This window comes from Columba livia, chromosome 1 (assembly GCF_036013475.1).
Source record: "Columba livia isolate bColLiv1 breed racing homer chromosome 1, bColLiv1.pat.W.v2, whole genome shotgun sequence".
Lineage (NCBI taxonomy): Eukaryota > Metazoa > Chordata > Aves > Columbiformes > Columbidae > Columba > Columba livia.
In genome coordinates, this window is record NC_088602.1 from 173401197 (window position 1) to 173424966 (window position 23770).

The 23770-nt window shown below is 50.6% G+C and overlaps 2 protein-coding genes and 1 long non-coding RNA gene across 3 annotated transcripts in view; 2 read left to right on the forward strand and 1 right to left on the reverse strand.

The window, feature by feature from the left end:
• The window catches only part of LGALS1 (galectin 1), a 201115-nt gene that overhangs the window by 113847 nt on the left and 63498 nt on the right, over positions 1–23770 (reverse strand). The gene's annotated exons all lie outside the window — the stretch shown is intronic.
• Positions 3901–17234, forward strand: MFNG (MFNG O-fucosylpeptide 3-beta-N-acetylglucosaminyltransferase). Its single transcript, XM_005514672.3, has 8 exons — positions 3901–4853; positions 10066–10114; positions 10594–10696; positions 10790–10943; positions 11391–11476; positions 12836–13001; positions 13551–13636; positions 14473–17234. The coding sequence occupies exons 1-8, from the start codon at positions 4515–4517 to the stop codon at positions 14537–14539; spliced, it is 1050 nt and encodes a 349-aa protein (XP_005514729.2). The 5' UTR covers positions 3901–4514; the 3' UTR covers positions 14540–17234.
• LOC135577517 (uncharacterized) lies at positions 17439–18109 on the forward strand. Its single transcript, XR_010469300.1, has 2 exons — positions 17439–17555; positions 17934–18109. It is a non-coding gene; the product is annotated as an uncharacterized LOC135577517 (long non-coding RNA).

Consider the following 23770-nt stretch of genomic DNA (forward strand, 5'->3'; position numbering starts at 1 on the left):
ACAGTCCTGGCTGCTAACCAGTTGCTGTTACCAGCCCTGCTATAGGAAAGGGGTGCCAGGATAACCTCATCATGGAGAGGTGGTGGTTGTGGTGGTAGATGGTCTTTCCTGGAGCACGCAAGAGGAAAATGGGGTCTGTGGCTCTGGGAGGCTCTGTGGAGCAAGAGACCAGGCAGAGGGCTAAGCCCACTGCTCCTGGGGTCAATGGGAAAAGATGGGCAACCAGACCTAGAGAGTCAAGTCCTCTCTGTGTCCTCCTTGGCTCTATGATTAGGGCATTGCTAGTGCCATGCACTTTCGAAGCTCTGAGCAAAGATTAAGTTGCTGATTTTCACAGGTCCCCTGTGAGGTGTTATTTCAGGCTCTAAACCAGTTGCCTGTGTCTTTTATGAGGACGAGAGTCTAGGGGGGGAGGAAAGAAAATGAAAAGATTTTAACCTGCAGTCACTCAAATGTAGAGCAAAGTCCCAGATTTGCCCTGGAGCAATGCAGCTCTTCTCACAGGGAAGGGGAACTGGTGTAACACATGGCTTCAGGTGAAAGCTCCCAAATGACATCCACTCCAGGGGATGCAGCCCAAGCATCCCAACACAGCCAGCCCCCTGGGAGGGTGCTTGCCCTGCAGGCAAACAAAGTGGGACTCTTGTTTAGCTGATAAGAAGACAAGTCCCAAAGCAAGCTCCCATTCACCCTGGCATGGATTTGGAGATTAGAGCCTGCATCTTTGCAAGAAAAAAAGTAATGTTTGAGGACCCAGGGAAAACGTTTCACATAAGGCACTCTGATTCAGGGCTTGACAGTTCCTCCTGCCCCCACTGGCACTGGGAACCGTCCCCAGCCTTATGACCTAGGTTGAGGGTGGGTAAGAGCAAGCATCCCCCGTTTTGAGTAGCAAGACACTGATCCCAGCTTGGTGTTTGCTTTTCCCCCCTAAATAAAGAAACATCCCCCAGCACCTCCCTAGGCCACCAGTGTTGTCAGCAGGAGGGAAAGGGGGGCAAAGGAAGGTTAAGGGGGGAAGGTTGGCAGTACCCAGCTCTCACAGCAGCTGGCGGCACTGCCTTGTCAGCTCCCAGGCTTCTTCTAGGCCCTCTCTTTATCCATGTCTCCCTTGAGGCTTTCAAAATTCAGCTTCAACTTGTTCTGGACACAGGTGAGAAGCAGGGCAGAGAGCTCCAAGGCAAACATAAATGACCCCCTCACTGCCCTACACACCTCAGCCCACCTTCTTTTGTACCTCTGAGGGGGGTGGCTGCTTGCTCAGAGGAATGAGTCACGGGTTAGGTAACAGGCAGAATGCAATTAGCAGCCCTGGGCACCAATTACTAGCTGTAACAGCCTTGTGCAAGTCCCTGTAACCAGTCACCCAGAGCAAGGTTTCTCCCTCCAGGGAGAGGATCAACAAGTCAGCATTTGTGTCCCCACAGGAAGTCACCAGCTCCCCTGCCCCAGCAGAGCTGTGGCAGCCTGGGATCTCTGTCCCATGCATCTCCGGATGATGGGTCAGCCAGCCTGCCCCAGGGAAGGACTGAGCACTGGATGCTCCCCTTACCCCTGGCAGCTCAGCAGAAGGAGGTGTCTCTCAGCCCAAAGAGCGGGCTGTGCTCACCTCTGGTATCAGGAATGTTCTGGTTGGGTCTGACCTGTTCTGGTGCCCAGCACCACACTGTACCTGGTAGCTTTGAATCATATTTATTTGTTTTCTGGGGACACCACTAAGGATCTTCTGCCCATGTTCCCCTTTTTCTCAGACACTCTCCCAGGCCAGGGCTGGGAAGTGCTGCAGGATGCCTGGGAACCATTGAAGCTGCATTTACAGCTGCCTGGGGCTGCCGGTGTGTGCCTGAAGCACTCAGAGAGGTGAATTTCTGGTTCAGGTGCAGTGGCTAGCCACAGGAGCAACCCCAATATTTACCACAGAAGCAGTGGATCAGTCATACCAGCTTCACCTCCGTGCAATAATGTAAGGCCTGGAGGTGAATGACTCCCGCCTGCCCCAAATCAGTGTAAGGAAGTATTGCTATTCAAAGGGATCTAAAAATAAAACCTGCAGGGACTCTCCAAAGGGATATGGGAGATGCTCTAGAGATGTTCTTGCTTCAGGGGAAGGCTAGAAGACTTGGAGAAATACATGAGACAAGGGAAGAAAAGTGGATTGAGTGGTTTCTTCCTTACAAAAGATTAAAGTTGTAGCCAGGGACCTGACTGAGGTGAAGGTTATGTGCATGAGCACACAGTTTTAGCCCTGCAGGGAGGTCTTCCCTGTGCACCTGGAAAATGTCTGGGTCCAGACACCCACTGGGTGTGTGGAACAGAGGAACCCTGATCCCTGCCCTGACCCGCTTTTCTAAGGTCCTGTGATCTGATGTGCATGGAGTGGCTCTTTGCCACATGGAGCCATGTCCCCATGTCCTCTCCCCCATTTCCCCCAGGTCTCCATCTTATTACTTTTTATTTTTATTTTTTTGGTATGCTGAGACTGGATGCCCACAGCTTGTAGCTCCCTGAGGAGGTGCTCTGATTTCAGCAGCCTATGTAGAGCACTACCATCCTGCTGTCCCCACACTTGCGGCATCACTGCAGGTATCATCCCCTGCTTGGGCTGGTTGCCTCTCTGTACCCCCCAGCTGCTCTATAAAGTGGCCCAGAGGTAGCATAAAGTGGACCTTCATGGTCATCCACCTCCTATCTAACTGAACCAGCAACAGCATGCAGCAATCTGTGGTGCTGACCCTCAGATTTCCCATGTGCAGTGATCTTTGCCTTGGGAGGGGCTCTCATGCCTTTTGAGAGTCTCTGATATCCCCATCCCCAGGGAAAGCCTTCTCTGTGCAGGACTTGCTCAGCTACCCTCAGCATGCTCTGTCATGGTCCCAGGCTGCCCTCCTGGTCTTGTTGGGATCAAGAGGGCTGGGGTTAAGGTGGCACAGAGGAGATGTACAGTCATGCCTGATGGTGGTGGGGGTGGGAAGGAGCTGGAGGGGCCAGTTTCCTTCTTTGCTTGTGGGACTTTCTGGGTGAGGACAGAGGACTTTCCTTTTCTTCCTTGCCCAGGGAAGGTGAAAAGGAAGCATCCTCCTGGACAGCACAAGTGCCCCAAGGAACAAGTTGCTGAGCTCAGCCCTGCTGCAGGGGGAAGGACCTGGGTGGGATATAAACCCACTGGTGATGCTGAGCCACGGACATTGAAAGGGAGGCAGCAGGCCCTCCCTCACGCTGTTCGATGCTGGTGTACCTGCCCCTGTGAGTGTCACTGGCTCTACAGCCACCTAGGCAGCAGACTGTCCTTGAGCATCCTTGGTGGGGATGTGAGATGGAGCAGTGGGGAAATAGTGGCTGGAGGCAGAGGGAAAGGGACCTTCAAGAGTGAGAGAGTCTGGGTGGTGGTTTGGAGAGATGGGTGTCAGAAGTGGGGGTCAGACCCTGGCCTGAGACTCTGGGGCATATGGGGGGGGTGTGAGGCAGCAAGGGACACACAGTCCTGCTTTGGGGAGGTAGGGTGGGGTTAAAGGGCAGGGGCAGTAATTTGAGGCAGTGCCCACAGGGAAAGTCTGGGACTGGGGGAATTCCTGGGGAAACATAGTTCTTCTCAAGAACAATATAGAACTTGGTAGAATCATAGAACTGTAGAAAGTTCTGAGTTGGAAGGAGTCTGCATCATTGCCACAGTCCCCTCCTCCCGCAGGAACACAGGGCTGCAGAGATCAGGCTGGGCTGTCACAGGGGAGCCAGAAAAGCAGTCAAGCAACAGGTTTGTCCTCCCAGATCAGCTGTTTGTCACCTCGGAGATGCCCCAGCCTGGCCGTGGCCTGGCGAGGCAAACCCCCCGCAGACCCCGGGCTCCCCCCTCTCCATCCTCTTCCTCCCCCGGGGCTGGCGCCCCGCCCCGTGCCCGGAGGCGGGACCGGGGCCGGGGCTGGCGGGGAGCGACAACGAGCAGCACGGAGGGAGCAGGTGCCGGAGAGGCAGCGCCGCCGCACACATGGCACTCGGCCCCTTCCCTTCAGCCCTGTGCCCGCCGCTCGCCTCCGCCCCGCAGCCCCTGGCTTGGATGTGCGGGTTGGTGTCTTCTGGGGAACCAATGCCTCGTGTCCAGAGTCCCCACCAATGACTCTGATCTCCTTTGTCACCTCCTCGACCCACAGCCTGGGACCCTCAGCCTCTCCGCTGGAAGTGGGGATGCTCGCTTTCCTCCTGGCAGGCTGTGCCAGCCACCTGCCAGTCACCTCAGAATATTTTCCCATCACACGTCGCTGCCTCACTGGGTCGTCCAGACCTATTAGTCTGTGAAAATTCCCTCCCACTTCACCGGTACTCTCCAGGGCTGCTGTCTCTTTGGCTTTCTGGTCCTCACCCACACTATTCCTTTGCCACATCCTATTCTGACCTCACTTTCTGCTGGTCCTGCCCCTTTGGAGGCTTCGAGAAGAGTGGAACAGCTTCACGTGGAGATAAAGGCAGAGGTTGTTCTTGCTCAATAGGATTCTGGCTGCGGTGGGAACAATTTGGGAGCCATGGGCCGTCGGCTCATCCGTGGTCTCTCTGGAGCAGCAGTCTTCCTTGTCAGCACGGCTCTTCTCTCCATGCGGCACCGTGGGGCTCAGGAAACAGCTCATTTCTCAGGGCTCACGGAGGGGACATCAGAGAAGCCACAGCAATGGAGCAAAGAGAACCTAGAGGAAGGTGGTGGCAGGGGGCAGAAGGACCTGCAAGTCCATCCTCCGGAGGGATACAGGACTGAGGGAAGCTTGAGTCTTGGGGACATTTTCATAGCCGTCAAGACAACCAAGAGGTTCCACCAGAGCAGGATGGAGCTGCTCCTGGACACGTGGATATCCCGGGCCAGAGAGCAGGTGAGTGTGTGGGTTTGGACTAGAGAGAGGGTACTCGGTAATGGGGCAAGGACAGGATGTCAGCAGGGAGAGAGAAAGCCAAAGGATGGGGATGCTGGGCACTGCAGTCCCACATGGTACTTTGCCTCATTTTCTCTAATTTTCACTTCTGTTCGTGTTGAAAGAGGGATGCTACCCAGCAGAGTGTTTCACTGGTAGCTGCTTCATGGGAAAGGCTGGCAGAGAGAACAAAGAGCTTGTGTGGGCTCTTCCCGTGAAGGCTGGGAGGACAAGTGATCTTAGCAGGCATCACCTGCCCCTAACGGAAGGCTGACTCTTTTAGCCTAAGGTGGAGGGAACTTAATTTCATTATTTTAACCAGTAACACAGGAGGCTGCAGGCTGCCCAGGCCACACCAGACTGAGAGCACAGAGCATCCTGGCTCTGTATGAAGTGGTGGTTTTCTGCCTCTCAGTGCCATGACTTTGCCAGGTTTTGAGCTGAGCGGCCCTCCACGATGGTGCCTGCGTTGTGCCTGGGCACCCTTCACCCCAGGATGACGTGGCGCAGCGGGCAGGAGAGCGAGGCTGGATGACAGGGGTGCAGGAGGGGTGTTTGCAGCCCTGTTTGTTCCCCAGCACGTCAGCACAATCCATGCCTTGTTTTCTTAGGCAGATGCCCTTATGTTGACAATCTTAAAGTCATGTGGGTCTATATTTGATTTTTAATTTTTTTTTTTTTTTTTAACTTGGGTTCTGATGTTTTCACCCTTTGCTAAGGCAGAGTTTGGAGAGTTTCCTTCCTGTTAGAGGAACTGATGTGGGGCACCACATTGGTGGTGCTGTGCAGGCTGACTTACTGGTGGGCAGAAGTACTCCCCAGAGCCTGGGTACTTCTCTACCTCCCTCGCTGAGCTGCTCCTCAAGAAAGAAGAAATCCTGCGGCTGCCCCAAAGAGGGTTTTTTTTGCCTGTGCCCATATATGAAGGGTGCCTAGAAGACAAATTCGGGCCTCGGCAAAGAAGGGGGACGGGGGTGGAGGTATTGAGTAGGAGAGCGCTTGAAGCAATGCAGGGTTTCTGGGTAAGGGTGGTTTTCCACTTGATGGTGCCGTAACTGTCTGGTCTGCTGCGGTCGTCACAGGAAGCCGTGTCCTATTTTGAGCACGCTTCCTCTCCTGCCTGTGCGTCCCTCCCGGCATCTGAGATGCCCGGCTTCCTCCTCCAGATGCACTTCTCCTCTCTGTCCGACCTCATCCCAGCAGCTCTTTGGAGAAGCAAAACCCAACCGCATGACTGCACTTGGCATTAAAATGTTGTGACTGGGGCTTTTGGAGGAGGTTTTTAAGGAGCAGCTCACCCTTCCCTCCTGTGCATTTGACAAACAGGTGCCTGGCCATTCCACTAATGACAGGAATCAGATACCAGCTCCCCAGCTTCCTCTGACCCTCTCTGTTTGGCAGGCAAACAATGTCCAAACCTGGAAAAAGTTGTTGAATTTTCCATGCTGCTGCCAGCCTCTAGGAAATTTTCACAGACTGAGCAGGAGGATAGGAAGGAAGGGTAGAGCAGGAGCATCAGTCATTTTTAGACAGTGTTTTTTCATTGATATCAATTTTTGTTGCAAGCTCAGTGGTTTTCTTCCCCCTCCTCAATTTTCCATGTTTTTCTTCCACTTTTTTTTACTAAATGGCCTTGAGGGCAGGGGAGCGGGGGTGGAAAGGGAGGCAAAGAGAAGTACATGAAAGTCAAATCTTTTTTTTTTTTTTTTAATTTTACTGCTGCTGGAGGGGTTTTTGGAGGTAAGGGAAAGGGTTGGTTTTGAAAAATTGACAGTGTAGAAACCTAGCTTAGCAAAAAAACGGAGAACTTCCGATTTGCAAAGGACATTTAATTGTTGTGGAGCCAAGGGTAGGGCGTCAGACCTCCTATTATTGAGTCTTTATGGAGACGCATAGGCTTTAAGAGCCAGTCCTGGAGAGATCCAGGTCTCAGAGGGACTGCCTCCTCCTCCTAGGGCTCACCTGCTGTTTTGCCATCTCCAGCTTACTCATGGCTGGAGACCAATTCAGTGGGTCCTCCTCTACATGTTCAGCACGAAATTTTAGCATCTGGCTGTGCTGTTGATGCCAAGCCTGATTTCGGAGCTGATTACCTGCATGGTGTCCTCCCAGAGGGAGCAACCCAGACCTGAAAGGCCAGGCTTAGGTGACTGTAACAGAAGGCAGGAACAGCTGTGGTTTTTATGGCTAGGAGAAACTGTACAGGAGTCAAATTTAAAGTCCTCTGTGTTGGACTCTGTCAGGGTAGACAACAAGAGAGAGAGATTTTATCTGAAACCACACTGCTTAAACAGAAGATATGCAGCTGGTGGGAGCTGGGGAAGTGTGGGATGGGTGCCCTTCACTGAAAGTTGGACCTTGCTCTGCCTCTTGAGAACTCATCCATGACAAACTTTCCACTGAGGTTTGATGTGGAAGTAATTTCAGTGAAAGGCCTTTTCCTCAGAAAAGGCTTCATCTAAACAGAAGTGTCAGTTTTGATGACTGTTTTAGGCTGAACAGCCTCTTGGTGTGGCTGACATTTTTGGCCCCAGTAGTTTTGATAGAGATAAGGCTAGGCTTCTGGTCTGAAATTTTTTTCAGTAGCATAAACTAATTCTAGCACCTCCCCTCCTTTCTGAAACCCAAACATCTAACAGATTGAAATGAAACCTTTAAATGACACATTGTGAACTGGCTTTCACGTTTCTCAGTGTTGTGAACACACTGCACATTTTGAATCTCCTCTCTGAGCAGGGAGCAGCTTCCTGCCCAACCACACCAATAACCCATAACCAATTTTTGAGGCTTTTTCTTCCTGGAGGAGGGATACCCTGGGAACCTGGGAAATGAATGTGGTCATGGCTTGTCAGATTCCACATCTTTATCCCCTTTTCCTAACTTTGCCTTGTTAGGCTACTTTCCTGATTAGGGGTGAGTGTGCCTCAAAGCCTAGTGTTTATCTATCTCTTGGACACTTATGTTCATGGAGAACCAGCGGCCAAAGCTGTTGGACACCAGTGTCTCCATATCCAGCCCTCTTCTCTTCTCTAGAACAGAGGGATGCTTTCTGTGCTGCACCCCTCCTCAAGCTCAGATCAAGCCCTGCAGCAGCAGTGACAGTCACCCTGGGCTGCTCTCAGGGTGGGTGGGAGCCGGGCCAGCACTGAGGCACCGTGACAGGAGGTCCTGCATGGCCCCGTAGATGGTCTGGTGGAGAACAGGACGGTGGATGTAGCGAGAAGGCTGCTTCTGTCCACCCTGTTTGCGTCCAGGGACACAAGTGACACTGGATGTTCCTCGGCTTGCATATCCCCAATGGGGACAGTAGGTCTGGTGTGGCCAGAGAGACCTTCTGAATTTCCCCATCAGTATGGACAACAGCAGCTGGTGTCTCCTTGAGAAAGATCTGTGTAGTGGTCCAAATGCTCTCCAGTCAGGTTTTTATCAGGGGCCCTCCACTCTCTCCCATCCCAGCCATCATGGGTGGCTTTGCTAAGGGACAGATGGCAGCAGTCACTCGGATTCCAGCAGGAGCTGCTGTTCCAAATTTCCCACTCTAGGAGGCATGAGGGCTGGAGAGATGAGAATGCAGGCAGGTGCCTGTGCTGTGTTGATCTCCTTCAGGACAGGGCCAGGACACATGCACCTCAGCATCTCTGGAGTATTGCAGCCAGGTGTACCATGGAGATCAGAGCTTGGGAGAGCCAGAGAAAATAGATTTGCTAAGCCCCTACACTCGTAGCCCCTTTTCCAGTTCTTTTGGAGATGCTGGTTTTCCCTGTGGTGACAATGCTCCTTCATCCCTTGGTTCCCACAAACGCATGTCTGTTGTCTGCAAAAAAACATTTCCCACCTTGCATCAAGGGGATAATGGGAACCTTGGATTATCTTCACAAGTGGAAAATCTGGGAAAATATACAGATTCCCTTTTAAAGTCAATCAGTTATGATGTTTATTAGCTGGTTTTATACCTGTAAGCAAGTCATTTCCAGCAACAATGTTTCTGGTTGGTTTTTTTTTTAAATGTCAAAAAGTTTCAACGGTTTCAGAACTTTTTTCTTAAGAATAAGTATTTGTCACAGTGGAAATTTCTGGCTCTGACATGCTAGCGAGGGAAATCCCATGCTACTGACAACCCATGCCTTGCTTGAAGGTTGTGATATGGTCCCCTGACCCATAGTGACTGCTTTACCCAAGACTTAGCTAATTGCTTCTTGTCCCGTGATCACCTTGAAATTGGTTTTAAGTAAGAGGCTTTACCTGTGGGGTGGAGTAGGAATGTGTGCATAGCACGGTGCTGCAGTTCAGCTATTGGAGGCTAATTCGCCAGGTCTCTGTAGCATGTACATTTGAGACCATGAAACCATTCTGTTGTGTCTGCTCAAGCCAGGTGGTCTCTGGGGGTCCTTCATCGCCTTCCTTTCCTGTGCAGAACATTTCTCTTGCCATATTCTCCTGACAGAGGCATGTGTCCCAGCCTCGGTGCTTGGTAGGAGACTCTCGTCTCCCCATCAAAGCCTTTGGGAGCAGTGACGGCTCCCGGAGCTGTTGTCTGCCTGTCTCGTCCCCTTTGTCCCTGTCCAGGTGCTGTGTTTAACCAGCCTGTGGCAGCTGGTGGAGAGACTGTTTATGGCTCGTGACTCCTTTTGATTTCATGAAAGCTCATTTTCTGCCTGAGGAAAGCTTTTCTCCACCAGCCCTGATCCCCGCCTGGCCCTGAAGAGGGGGAGATGTGCCACATAATGGCATCGAGGGGGATTAGAGAGGCCTGGGGGTGGAGGAAAAGGAGGAGGAGATGAAAAGCGGCAGGGGGGCTGTGCACACTTAACACACAAACAGATGTTCTCCTTTTAACCCAAGCATCATTCAACCACAGTGCTTTCATTTTTCTACCACCGACACCTAAGACAGGGCTCTTTCAGCCCGTCACTTGGTGTTGTGGGTCCCCTTCTGCCTGTTCCCAAGGCAGTGAGGGGAAGAAATGAAGGCACATGAGTATTGATTATGGTGTGTGCAGGAAGGGGGAGCGCAGCCATCCCTCTGCTCATCTGGTGCCTGGGAGATGGGCACAGCACCCGGGAATGGAGGGGGGTGACCACAGCAAGTGAGTCCAGCTGTGGGGAGGAAGGGGTGGGTGGCCAGGAGCAGTGCCAGCTCCAGCCCTGAGAGTAACCTGTCCTCATTTCCCCAGACCTATGTCTTCACTGATGAAGAAGACGATGCCCTGAAAAGGAGAATGGGTAATGAGCTGTCCTATAATACCACCTTCCCCTTGCCACCTTCTGAATTGCCATGGCCTTGGGAGGGAGTCTGGCACCCATGAAACCCCCAGGTGATGATTTGTTTTAGTTGGCTTACCCCAGGGCATGCGGCTGACTCAAGGCAGGGTGCTGCCTGCCCTAAAGCATCTGCGGAGGAATCCACATGGCACAAGCAGCCTAAGAGAGAGCCCTTCAGCTCCTGTGCCCTGGCTGGCAGTGGGCGGGTGGAAGTGTGGTTGGCAGGTGGCTTAGTCTTGGCCAAGATGCTTGGCTTTCTCCAGGCTTCATCTCCTGGTGGGGGGAAGGGTGGAGCCTGTGTCACCATGGGCTTGGATGCCTGTTTGGGGGGCTGTGAGAAAGCTGGCTGTGAACAAACCCCTTCCCTCCCACCCAGACGTCCTCCTCATGACTATGCAAAGCGGACCAGCCCTGAAACGCAACCTTCTCTCTCCCGGCAGGCAACCATGCAATCTTCACCAACTGCTCGGCTGAACACAGCCACCCAGCCCTCTCCTGCAAGATGGCCACTGAGTTTGATGCCTTCCTGGCCAGCGGCCAGAGGTGAGGCAAAGCTGCTATGGGAAGACCTCTGAGAGCAAGAGGCACCCTCCTTACCGCAAACCTCTGGTGTCTTTGTTGCCATCTCCCCCACAGCTGGTTTTGCCATTTGGATGACGACAACTACCTGAACCCTCGGGCCCTACTGAAGCTCTTGTCCTCCTACTCTGCGACGTGGGATGTTTACCTGGGGAAACCCAGCCTGAACCGACCCATCCGGGCCTCTGAAATGCTGCCAAACAACCAGACGGTACAGCCTGTGGTGGTGGTGGTGGGGCCAGCGGGTTGGTTTTAGTGCTCTGGCTCATTTGGCGTAGATGTAACCCAATTGTAGATGGGCTGAAAACTCACTGGTCTTATCTGAACATGGTTGTAGGAGTTGACTCAATCTGATCTACCTAGGGAGCGTCGCATGTTGCTGCTGTGCCTTTGGGTACCTGTCTGCCAAGGAGACAAGCCTTCTTTGGGCAGCCCACCTGCTGCTGCCAGTGGGAACTTGGCTGCTTCAGCTATGAGGAGGTCAAAATCCATGCTGTACTGCTGGCAAATCCTTCTTCTGGGCAGCAATTGGGGTTCTGGGGTGACAATAGGGCTGTGTTTATCCTGGCATCAAAGCTGGGTTTCCAGCATTTCCATCTCAGGGAGTATGTTATTGTCTGAGCTCCTGCCATTGATTTTCTCTGCTGTTTCTCTCCAGAAATCTGTGCACTTCTGGTTTGCCACAGGAGGAGCTGGGTTCTGCATCAGCCGCAATCTGGCAAGGAAGATGGTGCCGTGGGCCAGGTGAGCTGTGCAGCTGGTGGGTATGGGAGCCTTCGGGGACGAGAAACACAGGCACACATTAATTCCTGGCAGCGTCAGATCTGGATTTGTGTATATGGTGGTTGCAAGGGTTCAGTGCCACATGCTACACATCTGCAAGCACACGGAACTGGAGGAAGGATATAGCGTGTGGGTCTGCAACTTGATTAAAAAGAGGCAAGAGCAGGCGTGTCAGCACACATGACTGTAAGATTATATAGTCCCCTCTCCCCAGCTCCTCTCAGGTCTTGGTTATTCTCCCACACTCCTTCCCATCCCTTTCAGCTTCCTCTGACTCTTTTCCCAAGCGCTTTCCCTGTCTGCCTGTCTCTTCTCCACTCAGTCTGCCTCTTTACAACCTCCTGTACCTCCCTCCTGAGCTATTTTCCCATCCCCCCACCCCAAACCCTCTTAATCTTCTTACAGTGGCCACTGTAATTTCCTCAGCTTGGTGTGTGGAGAACAGAGGTAGTCCCTGGAGTCTAGTGTTAGCCCAGCCTAAAGCAAGATGATGTTTTCCAGGATGTCCCAGGTTATATCACAGGCTATGTGCACATACACCGACAGGCGAAGGCTGTACCAGCCTTAACCAGATCTGTGCATACGCAGAAAGACAGATCTGATCCACACCAGGTGGCTGGTTTAGCTGAAGCCCGTGATGTATATTTTTTGGTAGAGCCAAATAGGAGGATGATCTGTGATCTAGTATAAAATGAAACTGGTGTGGATAGATAACACCTAACCTGGCACAAAGTCTGCCCCTACTTTGTTAAAATGCTTAAAACACATTTGAACTATCTGAGGGGTGTTACAGTAGACTGCGCTTCATGATGTGTGGCTGTTTTCAGTTACAGGAGCCTTAAAATTTGGGTTAGCCAGTCTTTGAAGGATGGCCAAGCGTGTGGTGTTACATCACAGTGGAGCCATGGATGGCTTATCCAAGCTGCAAGAGGCTGTCCTGTTTCTTGTTGCTCCTGGTCCTGGCCATGTGGTCTCACTCTTTCTCTTGAGCTGGCTTGTCTGACACCTCAGGGGCTCAGTGCAGCTCACCTAGCAGGTGAAAAAGTGACTTAGCAAAGTCTGCCAGCTCTTGGCATCTGCTTGCTGAGGAGCTGGATACGTATCAGGGGCAGCACCAGACAACTGATGGTACAGCATGGCTGGGAGCAGTCAAAGAGCAAACAAATTCCCAAATCTTTGCAGGTGAAACTCAGGGATTTCTCACCTAGTTCCGAGATTTACTCTGGTCTTCAGTTAAGTCCTTCATTTATCTCCCACCCAAGTGGATGCCTATATCCCCCCTACCCTTCTCCTAACTCGTGTGGCCCTACTCTCTTCCAGTGGCAAGAACTTTGTGAGCACTTCAGAGCTCATCCGCCTGCCTGATGACTGCACTGTGGGTTACATCATTGAGTGCAAAGTCGGGGGGCAGCTGCTGCCCAACACGCTCTTCCACTCCCACCTGGAGAACCTGCAGCTCATCCCCACCTCTCGGCTCACACAGCAGGTGAGGAGGGGAAATGGAGCAAGAGGGAAGTGTGTGAGGAAGGAGAAGTGGGGTGGAGCTTACAAGGACATTGCTCCATTGGTGGCACCATTGTGGGTTGAGTCAATTGTTTGCCCTTTTGGGGAGGGGTTTCTGACAAATGCTTCTTTGAAATAAGGTATGGATGTTGCCTGCAGCACAGATGGCAGTCATGGTGCACCTGGGGTCAGTGTTGGGCAGCATGGGTGGGCAGTGATGTGAGGATTGGGGGCATCCTTGGGGGAATGTGGCACAAGGACAAGCAGAAATGATGATTGATTGGGGAAGGGGCTTTGACATGGCACCATGTCTACCTTTTGTGAGGAGATAACAAGGGATGCAGGAGGCTTGAAGAGGCAAAGGACTAGTGTGGTGGACCATCATGGGAAGGAAGACAGGAGAGATGTGGAAGGCAGAGGCCAAGCCAGAAGAGAAAGAACCAGAATGAGAACTTCTGTTGCCCAAAGCAACTTCCTTGCTCCTGAACTCACCTCATGCTCCCTGTTCCTTTCTCACCACCCCTCTTTGCAGGTCACCCTCAGCTACGGTGTCTTTGAGAACAAGCTCAATGTTATTGAACTCAGAGGCCCCTTCTCACCCAAAGAGGATCCCTCAAGGTATGGGGCATGAGTACTCTGGATGTTGCTGGGGTGTGAGCCCTCAGACAACAGTCTGGGAGGAGGAGGCAGCTAAATGGGGTGCAGGAGGTCTAGTGTGAGGGACAGAAACCTTGCAGTCACATGGCTGTTGTGTGAGGAACACACCAGCACTAAGCTGTTTGTGAACACATACAAATTCTGCAAACCTTTTTGGACGAGTGGGAAGAAAAGGAGTATCAAAACATTTTATTTGGAGAATTCCTGGGCCGAAAATATTGCCGTTCATTTCAGATTTTGAGGCTGAACATCTAGCCTTTTCCTCTGGGACTGGAACAGAATTGTTCTTTTAAACTCAGGAAAGGAAATTCTGCTTGCTTTTTCATTTTTTGTTTTGCTGAGAAAACTGCAGGGAAACAAGAAAAAAGGTTCACTTCAGGCTGACTGCAGACAAAAGTGTTCTTTGATTTACCTTCTCTGCTTTGAGTGGATAAACCTAAAGTTGTTATTTGCCGAGCGTGGGTGGGAAGCTCCTGGCTGGAGATAGCAGGGGTGGGAAGAAGCTGGGCAATGAAAAGAGCATCAACACAACCATGTAGTGGATGCTGGTGCTGTGCCCATCTCCCTGCCTCTGATCGGGGATAGCCTGGGGCTTGGGCTACATGGGCAGAGCTGGATTCAGGTGTCCAAGGCTGCTTAGCTCTGCCGAGAAAAGACATATTGAGTTGACCTGGAGCTCTGTAGTGCACAGTGGGTGCCTGATGTGGGATGGAACATGAGAGAGAGGTCTTCCATTCTCCATCTGTGTGCTGGTGTAAAAACTTTCACCTGACCTTCCTTCGCTCTCTCCCCTGCAGGTTTCGATCACTCCACTGCCATCTCTATCCTGACACCTCCTGGTGCCTACAGGCTGTTGGCTGGTGATGCTTGAGCCTCAGCTACGGTGCATCCTGGTGACATCCATTCATCTTGTGCATGTAGGGGGTGAGACACTGAAGAAGCTCAGTGCTCCCCACTTCCCCTTTTCTCTGTGGTCTTGGAGCTGTGTAATGGCTTTTTTGGTCCTCACTGAATACCAGTGACACAGGACAAGAGACAAGATCTGTGCCAAAGATGGATAACATGGGCTGGACACATGGATGGGAACAGTATGCCTTCCTGAGCAGATCAAGAACTGGGTGATAACTTCTGGGCATCTGGGTAGAGATGGGGAACTGCTGCTGCTGCTTCTTGCTGTGGATTCATCTTGCTGTACTAGAAAGGCCCTGGGTATGGGTAACCATTGCCCAGCTGAGGATGGCTGATAGTGTGTTGTGGCTCCAGCCCCTCTGAGCAGGCCTTCTTCCTCCATATCTGCCTATAATTTCCCCACCACCCATTCTTCGCAGCCACAGCCTCTTGGCTGTATCTCTGCTTCGTCAAGGCCTATAAAAATGGAAAATGTGACCATTTCTGTGCTGAATGAGTGCTGGAAAAGTGTAGTCCTCGCCCAGAAGAGTGGAGATCGGCAGGATTTATGAAGAATCAGAACCCCTCTCTCTGCAGGGACAAAGGAGAGGGTGCAGGGTGGGGGAGCCAGAGGGAGAAGCTGATGTGAGAATGGTTCCTGCACTGAACATTGGAGGCTTGATCATGTACAGCCCTGCATTATTCCTCTCTTTTAACTTCTTGATATGGGGTCAGGATAATCTCTTGCTCTAATTACCAACCTGTCGTCTGAGATTAGACTCCGACTCCTACCTGTGAGAGAGGAGACATAAAGGATTAGGACTGGCTGAAAGAGAGGAGAAAGGAAGAAGTGGAGAAGGAACACTCAGGAGCAGATTAGAGGTTACAGCTTTATAATCTTCTCTGTGCCCTTCTCTGACCAAAAAAACCCCAAACAATTAAGTCATGAAGGCATGGAAACAGCAAGGCAAATAGCTTTTATCTCTGCATTTCTTTCCTCCCTGAGCACAACACGGGGAAGGACAAGGCCCAAGTAGGTTACAAGCTCTCTGGCATGTTTGTAGAGAGTTCTTTTCTCCGTACAGAGCCTGGCATGAAAACTAGGCAATTCTGCTGGCTGTGGAATGAACTTTGACACCATTTGGTGCTTGTACACATGGTTAAATGGCTGGGGGAGAGCATTGCCGGGAAACCTGGAAGGCAAAGAGGCTGTTTTAAATGGCAGGTGGTGCAACACACAGGTATTTCTCTTTAAAAAGCCTTTCAAAACACACTGCTGGGATCTGTGAAAGATTCCCATAATCCACAAATGAAAGGACAAATGCCCTTTTTCTGCAGAGCTGCTTGGCTTTGATGCTGCTGATGTGACTAAGCCTGCTGCTAGTGGGCTGGAAGAGCCAAGGGCAACTATCACTGCACCTCTACCGTTTTGGAAACTGGCCACCCTGTCGCCTCCTCCCACCACCCCCAACCCCAGCATCTCCTGCACTGCAGACATGAGGTTTAAAGGAAAGGTGTCAGAAAGACCTTCTGCCTCTGCAAAGGGGGATCTAGACATGAATGAGCACTTTAATTTCTGGAGAAGCAGGGAGCAGGAGCCTGTAGAACTGTTTTCCAGCCTGGTTGTTCTTACTGGCATTTAACCAGCTTGTGAAGCAGCAGAGAGCCCTGCTTTCTTCCCTTGCACCACGTGCCTTTGAACTGGAAATACACCCTGAGCAGGGCATCCTGAGCTAGCCCCTGATGCCAATGATGGTTCCTTGAGTGGTGCAAAGCACTTGGCATGTGCAGCTGTGCGAACCTGGAAACCACGCGGCTCAAAACAGAGACACCCAACCATTGGAAGACAGGTGCAGCTTAAAGAAGTTCTGCCCCCAGGGCAAATGATTTGGTTTGAACTTAACCAGAAGATCAAAAATGCTTCTGTGAGAAGAAATGAGAGTCTTCAAGAGAAATCTGCACTACTCGGATATAATTTTTTTTTTCTTCCATTCGATCTCTCATCTCTGTTGTTAATTGAGTCTTCGAGCTAAAAAGCCAGTCCTATCTGTAGATGTCCTTGTGACAATCAAAGGAAAATGCAATTCATGTGCCCAGGAAAAGAGAAGATACTTATAGTCCAGACTCCCTTTCCTGGGGAAAAGCAAGGCAGAGGGAAACTGGAAGCCCAGTTTGGATCCTGGCCTCAGCTGGTCTGAACTGGCCTGGTTGCATTTTGCATGGCTGAAGACCAGATGTTGAATGGATTGTCCTTGAGTGGCTGCATGGGGACTGATTTAAGACTTGGCTTCGTTGCTGGAGCAGTTAAGTGCCACTTCTGTGGAAAACGTATAAGGAAACAGATGAGATGTCTGGGGCAGGGCATCTCTTGGGTTGTAGAGATGAGTGACAGAAAAGCCTTGTTATGCCTGTGACGACAATGCACTGGCAAGAAAATAGCTTCCCGAAGATGACAAAAGAAACCAGGTTTTCTCTAAGAACAGAGAGACAGCTTAAGGGGACATTCACCACATGAAATCTGATCAATGTTAAAACTTGAGTTAAAATTAGTTTCAGGAATGGTTCCTGCCCTGGGGGCTTGCTGTCAGATGTTGTGGTTTTACAGTCTCATTTTCCTAGTTTATTAAAATGTTTAGCTGCTTGGGAAAAGGAGAAACAATCTCACATGAAACTTTTCAGGGGACTGTCTTTTTTATTCTCTGATGTAACTGTTTTTGGAAAGTTTCCACTGGACCTATTTTTTTTTTTCTTTCCCTTTATTTTTTTATCTCTCTCTTCTTCTATTTCTCACACTCCCTTTTCTTATTGCAGGGGAAAAAAACCCACCAAACCAGCAAAAAACACCAAAAAACACCCACTCCAGACCCTGTCCAAAGAACAAAAATGGATGGAGATGTGCTCTTTTTATTTTACTGGGAAAAATGGGGTCAAAGTCAAAGGTGTTGGCATGACCCTGCTCTTGTACAACATTAAGTGTAGTTCGAGGTTTCAGGTAGGGAGACCTATGCCTGCCCAACACCATAGCAACCAACACTATTAATGATCTTTAAGCTGTATACTGAAGATTCAGAAAGAGGAGAAGGAGGGGAAAAAAACAGTTACAGTATTTGAAATGTAAAGCATTAAGTGAGACTTTCATGTTAACAATATCCTTTCTACACTTTCCCCTTAGCTGTGAAGAATTTTTATAGGGAAACCCCTCTTTGACAGTGCAAGAAAAATGCTAATGATTATCCTTTCTTTAGGGGGAAAAGAGAAGTTAGTTGAAATAGGTGGGAAACTGCAGTTGTTGCTAAAGGCTTGAAGGTGAGAAAGAAGAATAGCAGCGCTAGACAATGCTTCTGACCCTGATGCCAACTTCTCTTAACAGTTCTGCTGCTGAAGAAAAACAGATTTCTAAGCCACTGTGGGATTTACCCAGCTCGTACCCAGATCACAGCCTTCAGCGCTCTCCCCAGGCCTCTTGCTGAAGATGCAGCCTCCAAAAGATGAGCAGTTTATGAAACAGAAGCCAAAGGGTGATAAATAGGAACAGAAGATTAGAGATTGAAAGGAAAGAAACCACCAAGTGGGGCCTTGGAGGACAGCACAGGAATTTCAGCTGTTCATGGAAAGTGCTGTTTGGGAGCTGACCAGCAATAGTGGGAAAGGGAGTGTTGCCTGCACCTCCAGCTCTGGATGTTTTTGTAACCAGGACAATTGTATGCCACCAGTGCTGGAGAGAATGCCAGCCTTTGAGTCAGAGTTCAACTTGGAAGAGATGAGATCAGGTTGATTGGCCTCAAACTTTTTTTTTTTTTAATTTTTTTTTTTCAATTTTAATAACACCCCAGAGAAGTTGTTGTGTTATACTCAATTCCTTACAGCAGATTTGGCCTCTTAATTTTGAGGCTTCCCCTGCCATTGTTTACAATGCAGGCTCTTCAGACAGTTCAGGGGTGGGATCAGCAACTCTTTTCCTTCATTTATTTTTTTTTTTTTTGTCTTCAATCCTGGAAAACACCATACAAGACAGTCAGCTTGCCCTTTTGCACCACTGGCCACCGGGGCTCTACACACCTGAGCACATTTCTGGGGTGGACGCAAAGGTGAAGGATGGTGACTGACTCCTCCCCTTGGTAACTTCATGGGCACAGAGAGGCATGGACTATCCTTATGGGATCTCATACTAACTGGGACTTGCTTCTGTCCCAGACACCACTGGACTTATGGCTCCACTGAAGAGGATCATAGAACGTCCTGAGTTAGAAGGGACCCACAAGGATCATTGAGTCCAACTCATAGACATAAGCAAGGCCAGGAAGAAGATCAACGTCACAAATGTACACATAATTGTGTCTGTTCCCTCCAGCTGATGCAGGAATTTTCCCTTTAGACTTCTTGCCCTGTTACCTGGGAGCTTAAAGGAGTGCAGGGCTGAGCTGTTGTTGCTCAGCTGGCATTGCCTTTTTAGGGCTATTCCTTGACAGCCTGAGGGTTTTGTCACTCCTTGTTTGATCCAGCTTGGACTCCAAGAAAGCTAGGAACTCATCTTTCTCTGTTTGAACTGCATGTGACTAATGGCAGATCCTGAGAATGGGATCCTTGCCTATCTCTCATGTTTAAATTGCCTTCCAGGATTTTGCAAGGGTAAGGATCCTCTTCAGATGTTACATCTGTCTGTGCCTCAGTCAAGCCTCCCTTGGTTTTGCTGGGACCTGCATCTAATTCACAGTGAACTTTGAAAAAAAAATTAAACTAAGTGCTTCTACGTGGATTTGCTGGCCCTGATCCTTCTGCCGCGGCTAGAGAAGAAGACGGTGTTGACTTTAGCAACGTAGAGAGAAGAAGTGCAACTAAAAAGGGCAATTGGATGGGGAGAGATGCTGCTGTTCTGAAGCCTTGCTTTTCCCATCCCACCCCCTGGAGTAGGCCATGGAGAGAAACTGCAGCTGGTGCCTTTGGCTGCAGTGAATCAGGTGGAGGATCTACCATGAGATATTCAGCATTTGCACTGGCACAGAATCCAGCTGTGAGCCAAGGCCAGCTTGGTCTTGATACTGGACAGAGAGAAAGACAGTGCCTACCTCAAGGCACTTAAAAGTAGAGACAGGGTGGGAAAGGGATTACAGGATTGATGGAACACTGTTGTCATGTCTAAGGAGAGGGAACAAGATGGTCTTTGGGACAGTGAGGGGAAACGTTCAGCAGCAATGATCCCTCTCCACCCAGAAATACCTGGAAGCAACAGATCTGAAGGGTGGCTGATATACACACATGGGAAAGGAGAAGTAAGGGATGAAAAAAGTGGGTAAGAGAAAGAACCAGAACAAAATCTATATCCTTTTCATGGTTGTGTTGCCAACTGATGAATGCTGGCCTGATGCTGGTAAACTGGGGCTTAGGGGTTCAACAAAAAGAAGAGAAAGCTGGAAAGAAAAAGGCAAGGACTGTCTTCCCCTACCCACACACTCAACACTGACCTGTGGCTTGTCGCTCATGGCTCCGAGTAGCACAGGAGGAGATGTGGGGCTTGGAAAGCATCAACCTTTACTCTGTGCTGTGTGTCTTCTGCCTGAGAAGACTGTACGTAACTCAGCTTTCATGAACACTCAGAAAAGCAGCAGCCTGGGACAATGAGCAGGATGGATGTGCTGAAAAGACTCTGCCCTTTCTCACTGCCCCTCTTTCCGCACATTACCATGAGCTTTGGCTGGAATGAGGCTGGCTGCAGAAGCTGGCCAAGCTCTCTCCGCATGTGATGGTGTTTTTTTTCTAGTATGCAGGGGAGAACAATCCTCTCCGGGCTCTTGGACAGGCCCGTTTCCCAAAGGCATGGTATGGGGTGCAGACAGACAAGGTCTCTGCAGCTGGTAGGGAGAGCAGGGCCCCTCCATACCCCCCTCCATTTCCCCAGCATCCAGCAAGTGTTGGACAGTGTCTGTTTTTAGAAAAAGTCACAGAATCAACAGCTGAGCTGATTTTCCAAAGGGACATATAAAACAAACAGCCTGCCATCTGCTCTATTGTCCTGGAATAGCGGCTTGGAGGGTGGGGGAGAGGGAGGGAGGAGAATGAGGAGAATGAGAAACGAAGGTGGGGGAAGAGGGTGGGAAGGAGGGGGAGCAGAAGAGAGGAAAAGGCAGAAAGTGGAGGCAGAGAGGTCATCAGGGGGAGAGAAGTGAAGGTGGAGGCTGAGGGCAGAGAGATAGGGAAGGAGGTAAAGAAAAAGAGGAGCTGAGTGAAAGCGGGGATGTGGTGAGGGGAGAGGATGAGAGACAGGCATGGGGGCAAATCCCCTGCTTGGGATCCCCTGGCTGACTCCTTAGCCCTGTGATCCACAGGGACAGGCACTTCCAGCACCCCTGTCCTTGCTGAACCAGAGCCTGACTGCAAAAGAAAGAAATGGGACTCGGTGGCCTGGATAATCACTCCCCTTCCACCCCCACAGCCCTGCCTGCTTGCCTGCTGTACACCCCCCTCCGCGCTGGCTTTTATTGAGTGCCGCAGGGCAAGGATTGAACTCCAGGTTTGGCAGCAGAGTAAATAACAGCAACATTGGCCTCTCCAGCCCAGGAGGGAGGAGGGCTGGTTTTAATCAAAGGTAAATAACAGTCAGTATTCACTGACCCTTAATCCAATTTCCTAGAACTAAGGAATAATGTTCCAACTTAGACACGTGGCACTGGCCCACAGGAGAGGTATGGCTACTCAGCGAGGCAGCTGCTGGGCACAGCAGAGCCAAGGGGAGCAGAACTGGGGGAGATGCCACAAGGCAAGTAGCTCATCCCAGTTGATCCGAGGACTATGCTATTCTCTTCTAACTTTTCCTGGTGCACTTTCCTTGCTTCAGTCATCCCAAAAGTTGGAGCTGGCTTTCTGGCCAGCAGCACATCCCCATGAAATGTAGGCACAGTTGATTAAAGGCTCCCTGCTTTGTGTTGTTGACAGGAGAGTTGGGACCCAGCTGATGCCCTACATCTGCATCCCTGAAGGGCATTTTTTCTTCCATGGTGACCTGGAAAATGGTCATTATGAAGCTGTGCTAGCTGTTACACAGTCGTGGCAGGAATCACTATGGGTTCCTGCTACATGTTAAGTGTGAGCAAGATTTCAATGTTGGAAATGGTTTTGTTTTTATTGGTTTGGTAACACAAGGGTCTGTGTGACTGGAGAGTTTGCACTCTGACTTTGTCATGTATTAGAATCACAGAGAGTGATGTTATCAAGCTATTGGGAGGTTATCTAGTCCTGCAGCAGGGCCAGCCACCTTGTACCCCTTCTGTCAGATGTTTTTCCAACCAACTTTTAAAACATGTTGTTCTGGTCCAGACTATTGGTGTCAGATTGGAAAACCAGGTTGCTGGAAACAAAGCACTGGTACCAGGTTGATCTCAGAAAGACAGGTTTGTTCTGCAACTCTGTGCTAACGCTCATTTGTAGATGCCTGTGGAGCAACTCTGTCAGGTTCTTGGGCACTGCATTCTCCTCTGTGGGGCCACTGATTTGCAATTTTCTGGAACAAAATGGCTTGGTGAGGCCACAATGTCTCTGGAAAGAGGCAGAGACACACACTAGAGCTGAGGGTAGAGGAAGCCAGCTCCCTTCCAGCTCTGTCATCTTGCAAAATGTCCTGGAAGTCCAAAGTAGGGATTTGAACTGCTGTGGAGACAGAGCACCTGTCCGTGCTGTGGGTGGACCATGGGTTTAAGACAACTTTTCAGACTAAGCCTTTTTTAAGCCTCAAGGCCATGGAGTGAAACCTCACCAAAAGCTCCTTGGTGGCAAATGTGGCCCAACACACACAACACTCGTGCAACTGCCAATTCCCAGTCATATGATCTGGGTAGATCAGGTGCAGGTGGGATAACTGAGTCTATCCTCCCATCTCAGTCTCTGTTCTTTCGGTGTGGATGCTGAGAGCCTGGGATCTAGTAGCAATGAGGACAGAGAACACTCAGACACATCCAGGGCAACAGAGGCTGGAAGCACTGAGAGCCTAGCCCCAGGAGGAGTGAGGTCTGTCCATCACAGGCTAAGACGATGGCCAGTCCTTACAATGACTAATACAGACAGGTCAGAAATGTAGCTCCAGAGATGCCTCGTGTTCATGCAGCTCCCCAGCCACAGGCAGTCACTTCACTACCACATATCCAGTCCTGCCCTTAGAGATTTCAGCCCTGCTGCTGAAATTATTGGCAGGAGAGAGAGGAAGGGGGAAAATCTCTCTTACACCTAGTTGACTGTGTGTATCTTTTTTTTCCCTTGCTCGGCTCACTCCAGGAAGCACACTGCTTTTGTGACGGTTTGGCGTCCCCGGCATGGTCCCCGTGCCGGGGCGGGCGCAGGGGCAGGAGAGGGGCTGCAGAGCTGGGAGGTGGCAGGACCCGGGCAGCACCCTGGACAGGGACGGACCCTCCCGCCCCGCCGGGTCTGGTCCTGCCTCGCTTTCCCCTGCCTTCCTCTGCCTTGCCCTGCCTTCTGTGCCTTCTCCTGCCTTCCTCTGCCTTCCTTTGTGTTCTGTGCCTTCCTCTGCCTTTCTTTGCCATCCTCTGCCTTGCCTTGCCTTCCCCTCCCTTGCCTCATCTTGCTTTCCTCTGCCTTGCATTGTCTCTGTTTCCGTTTCCTTCCTTTCCTCTGGCGGGCAGTCTCCTGCTATGGCACGACCCTGCTTTGGCTTGTAACCTACACCAGCCCTTTTTTTTTGCTTGCTTAAGAACAAATACACAGTGCTGCGGCTCTGTACGCAGCTGTTCTGAAGCTGTAGCTTAGATCTGGGTTATTTTTTGCAGATAAATCCTCTTTTCTATCAGATTTGACATCAGGCAATCTCTCCAGATCCCTCCCTTTCTCTCTGACTTCCCCTTCTCATCCCTGCCCTGTGTTCTCTTTCTTTGCATCTGTGCCTTTCCCTCTATATCTCTTCCTCCCCTTTTCTTTCCTTATAGCCAGCTCTCTGTGAATATCATTTCATCTGCTTGCTTTCTGCTGCTCTGCATCTCCACACTACTCTTCCTGCCTCCGCTGCCTTCAAATGAATGTATTTTACTGCTTTCCTTTCCATATCTCTTCAGTGCTGTGAGTTTATCAGAGAGCCCTCTCTGCCCTGAGTTCTGCATTTTGAGATGAGGTGCAAAATACCTAGTACATGCTTTTGGGGGGGAGATCCTGCTACAGCTGATGGAGCTTGGCACCCTTTGGAGGGGACATAACTATTTCACACACTGC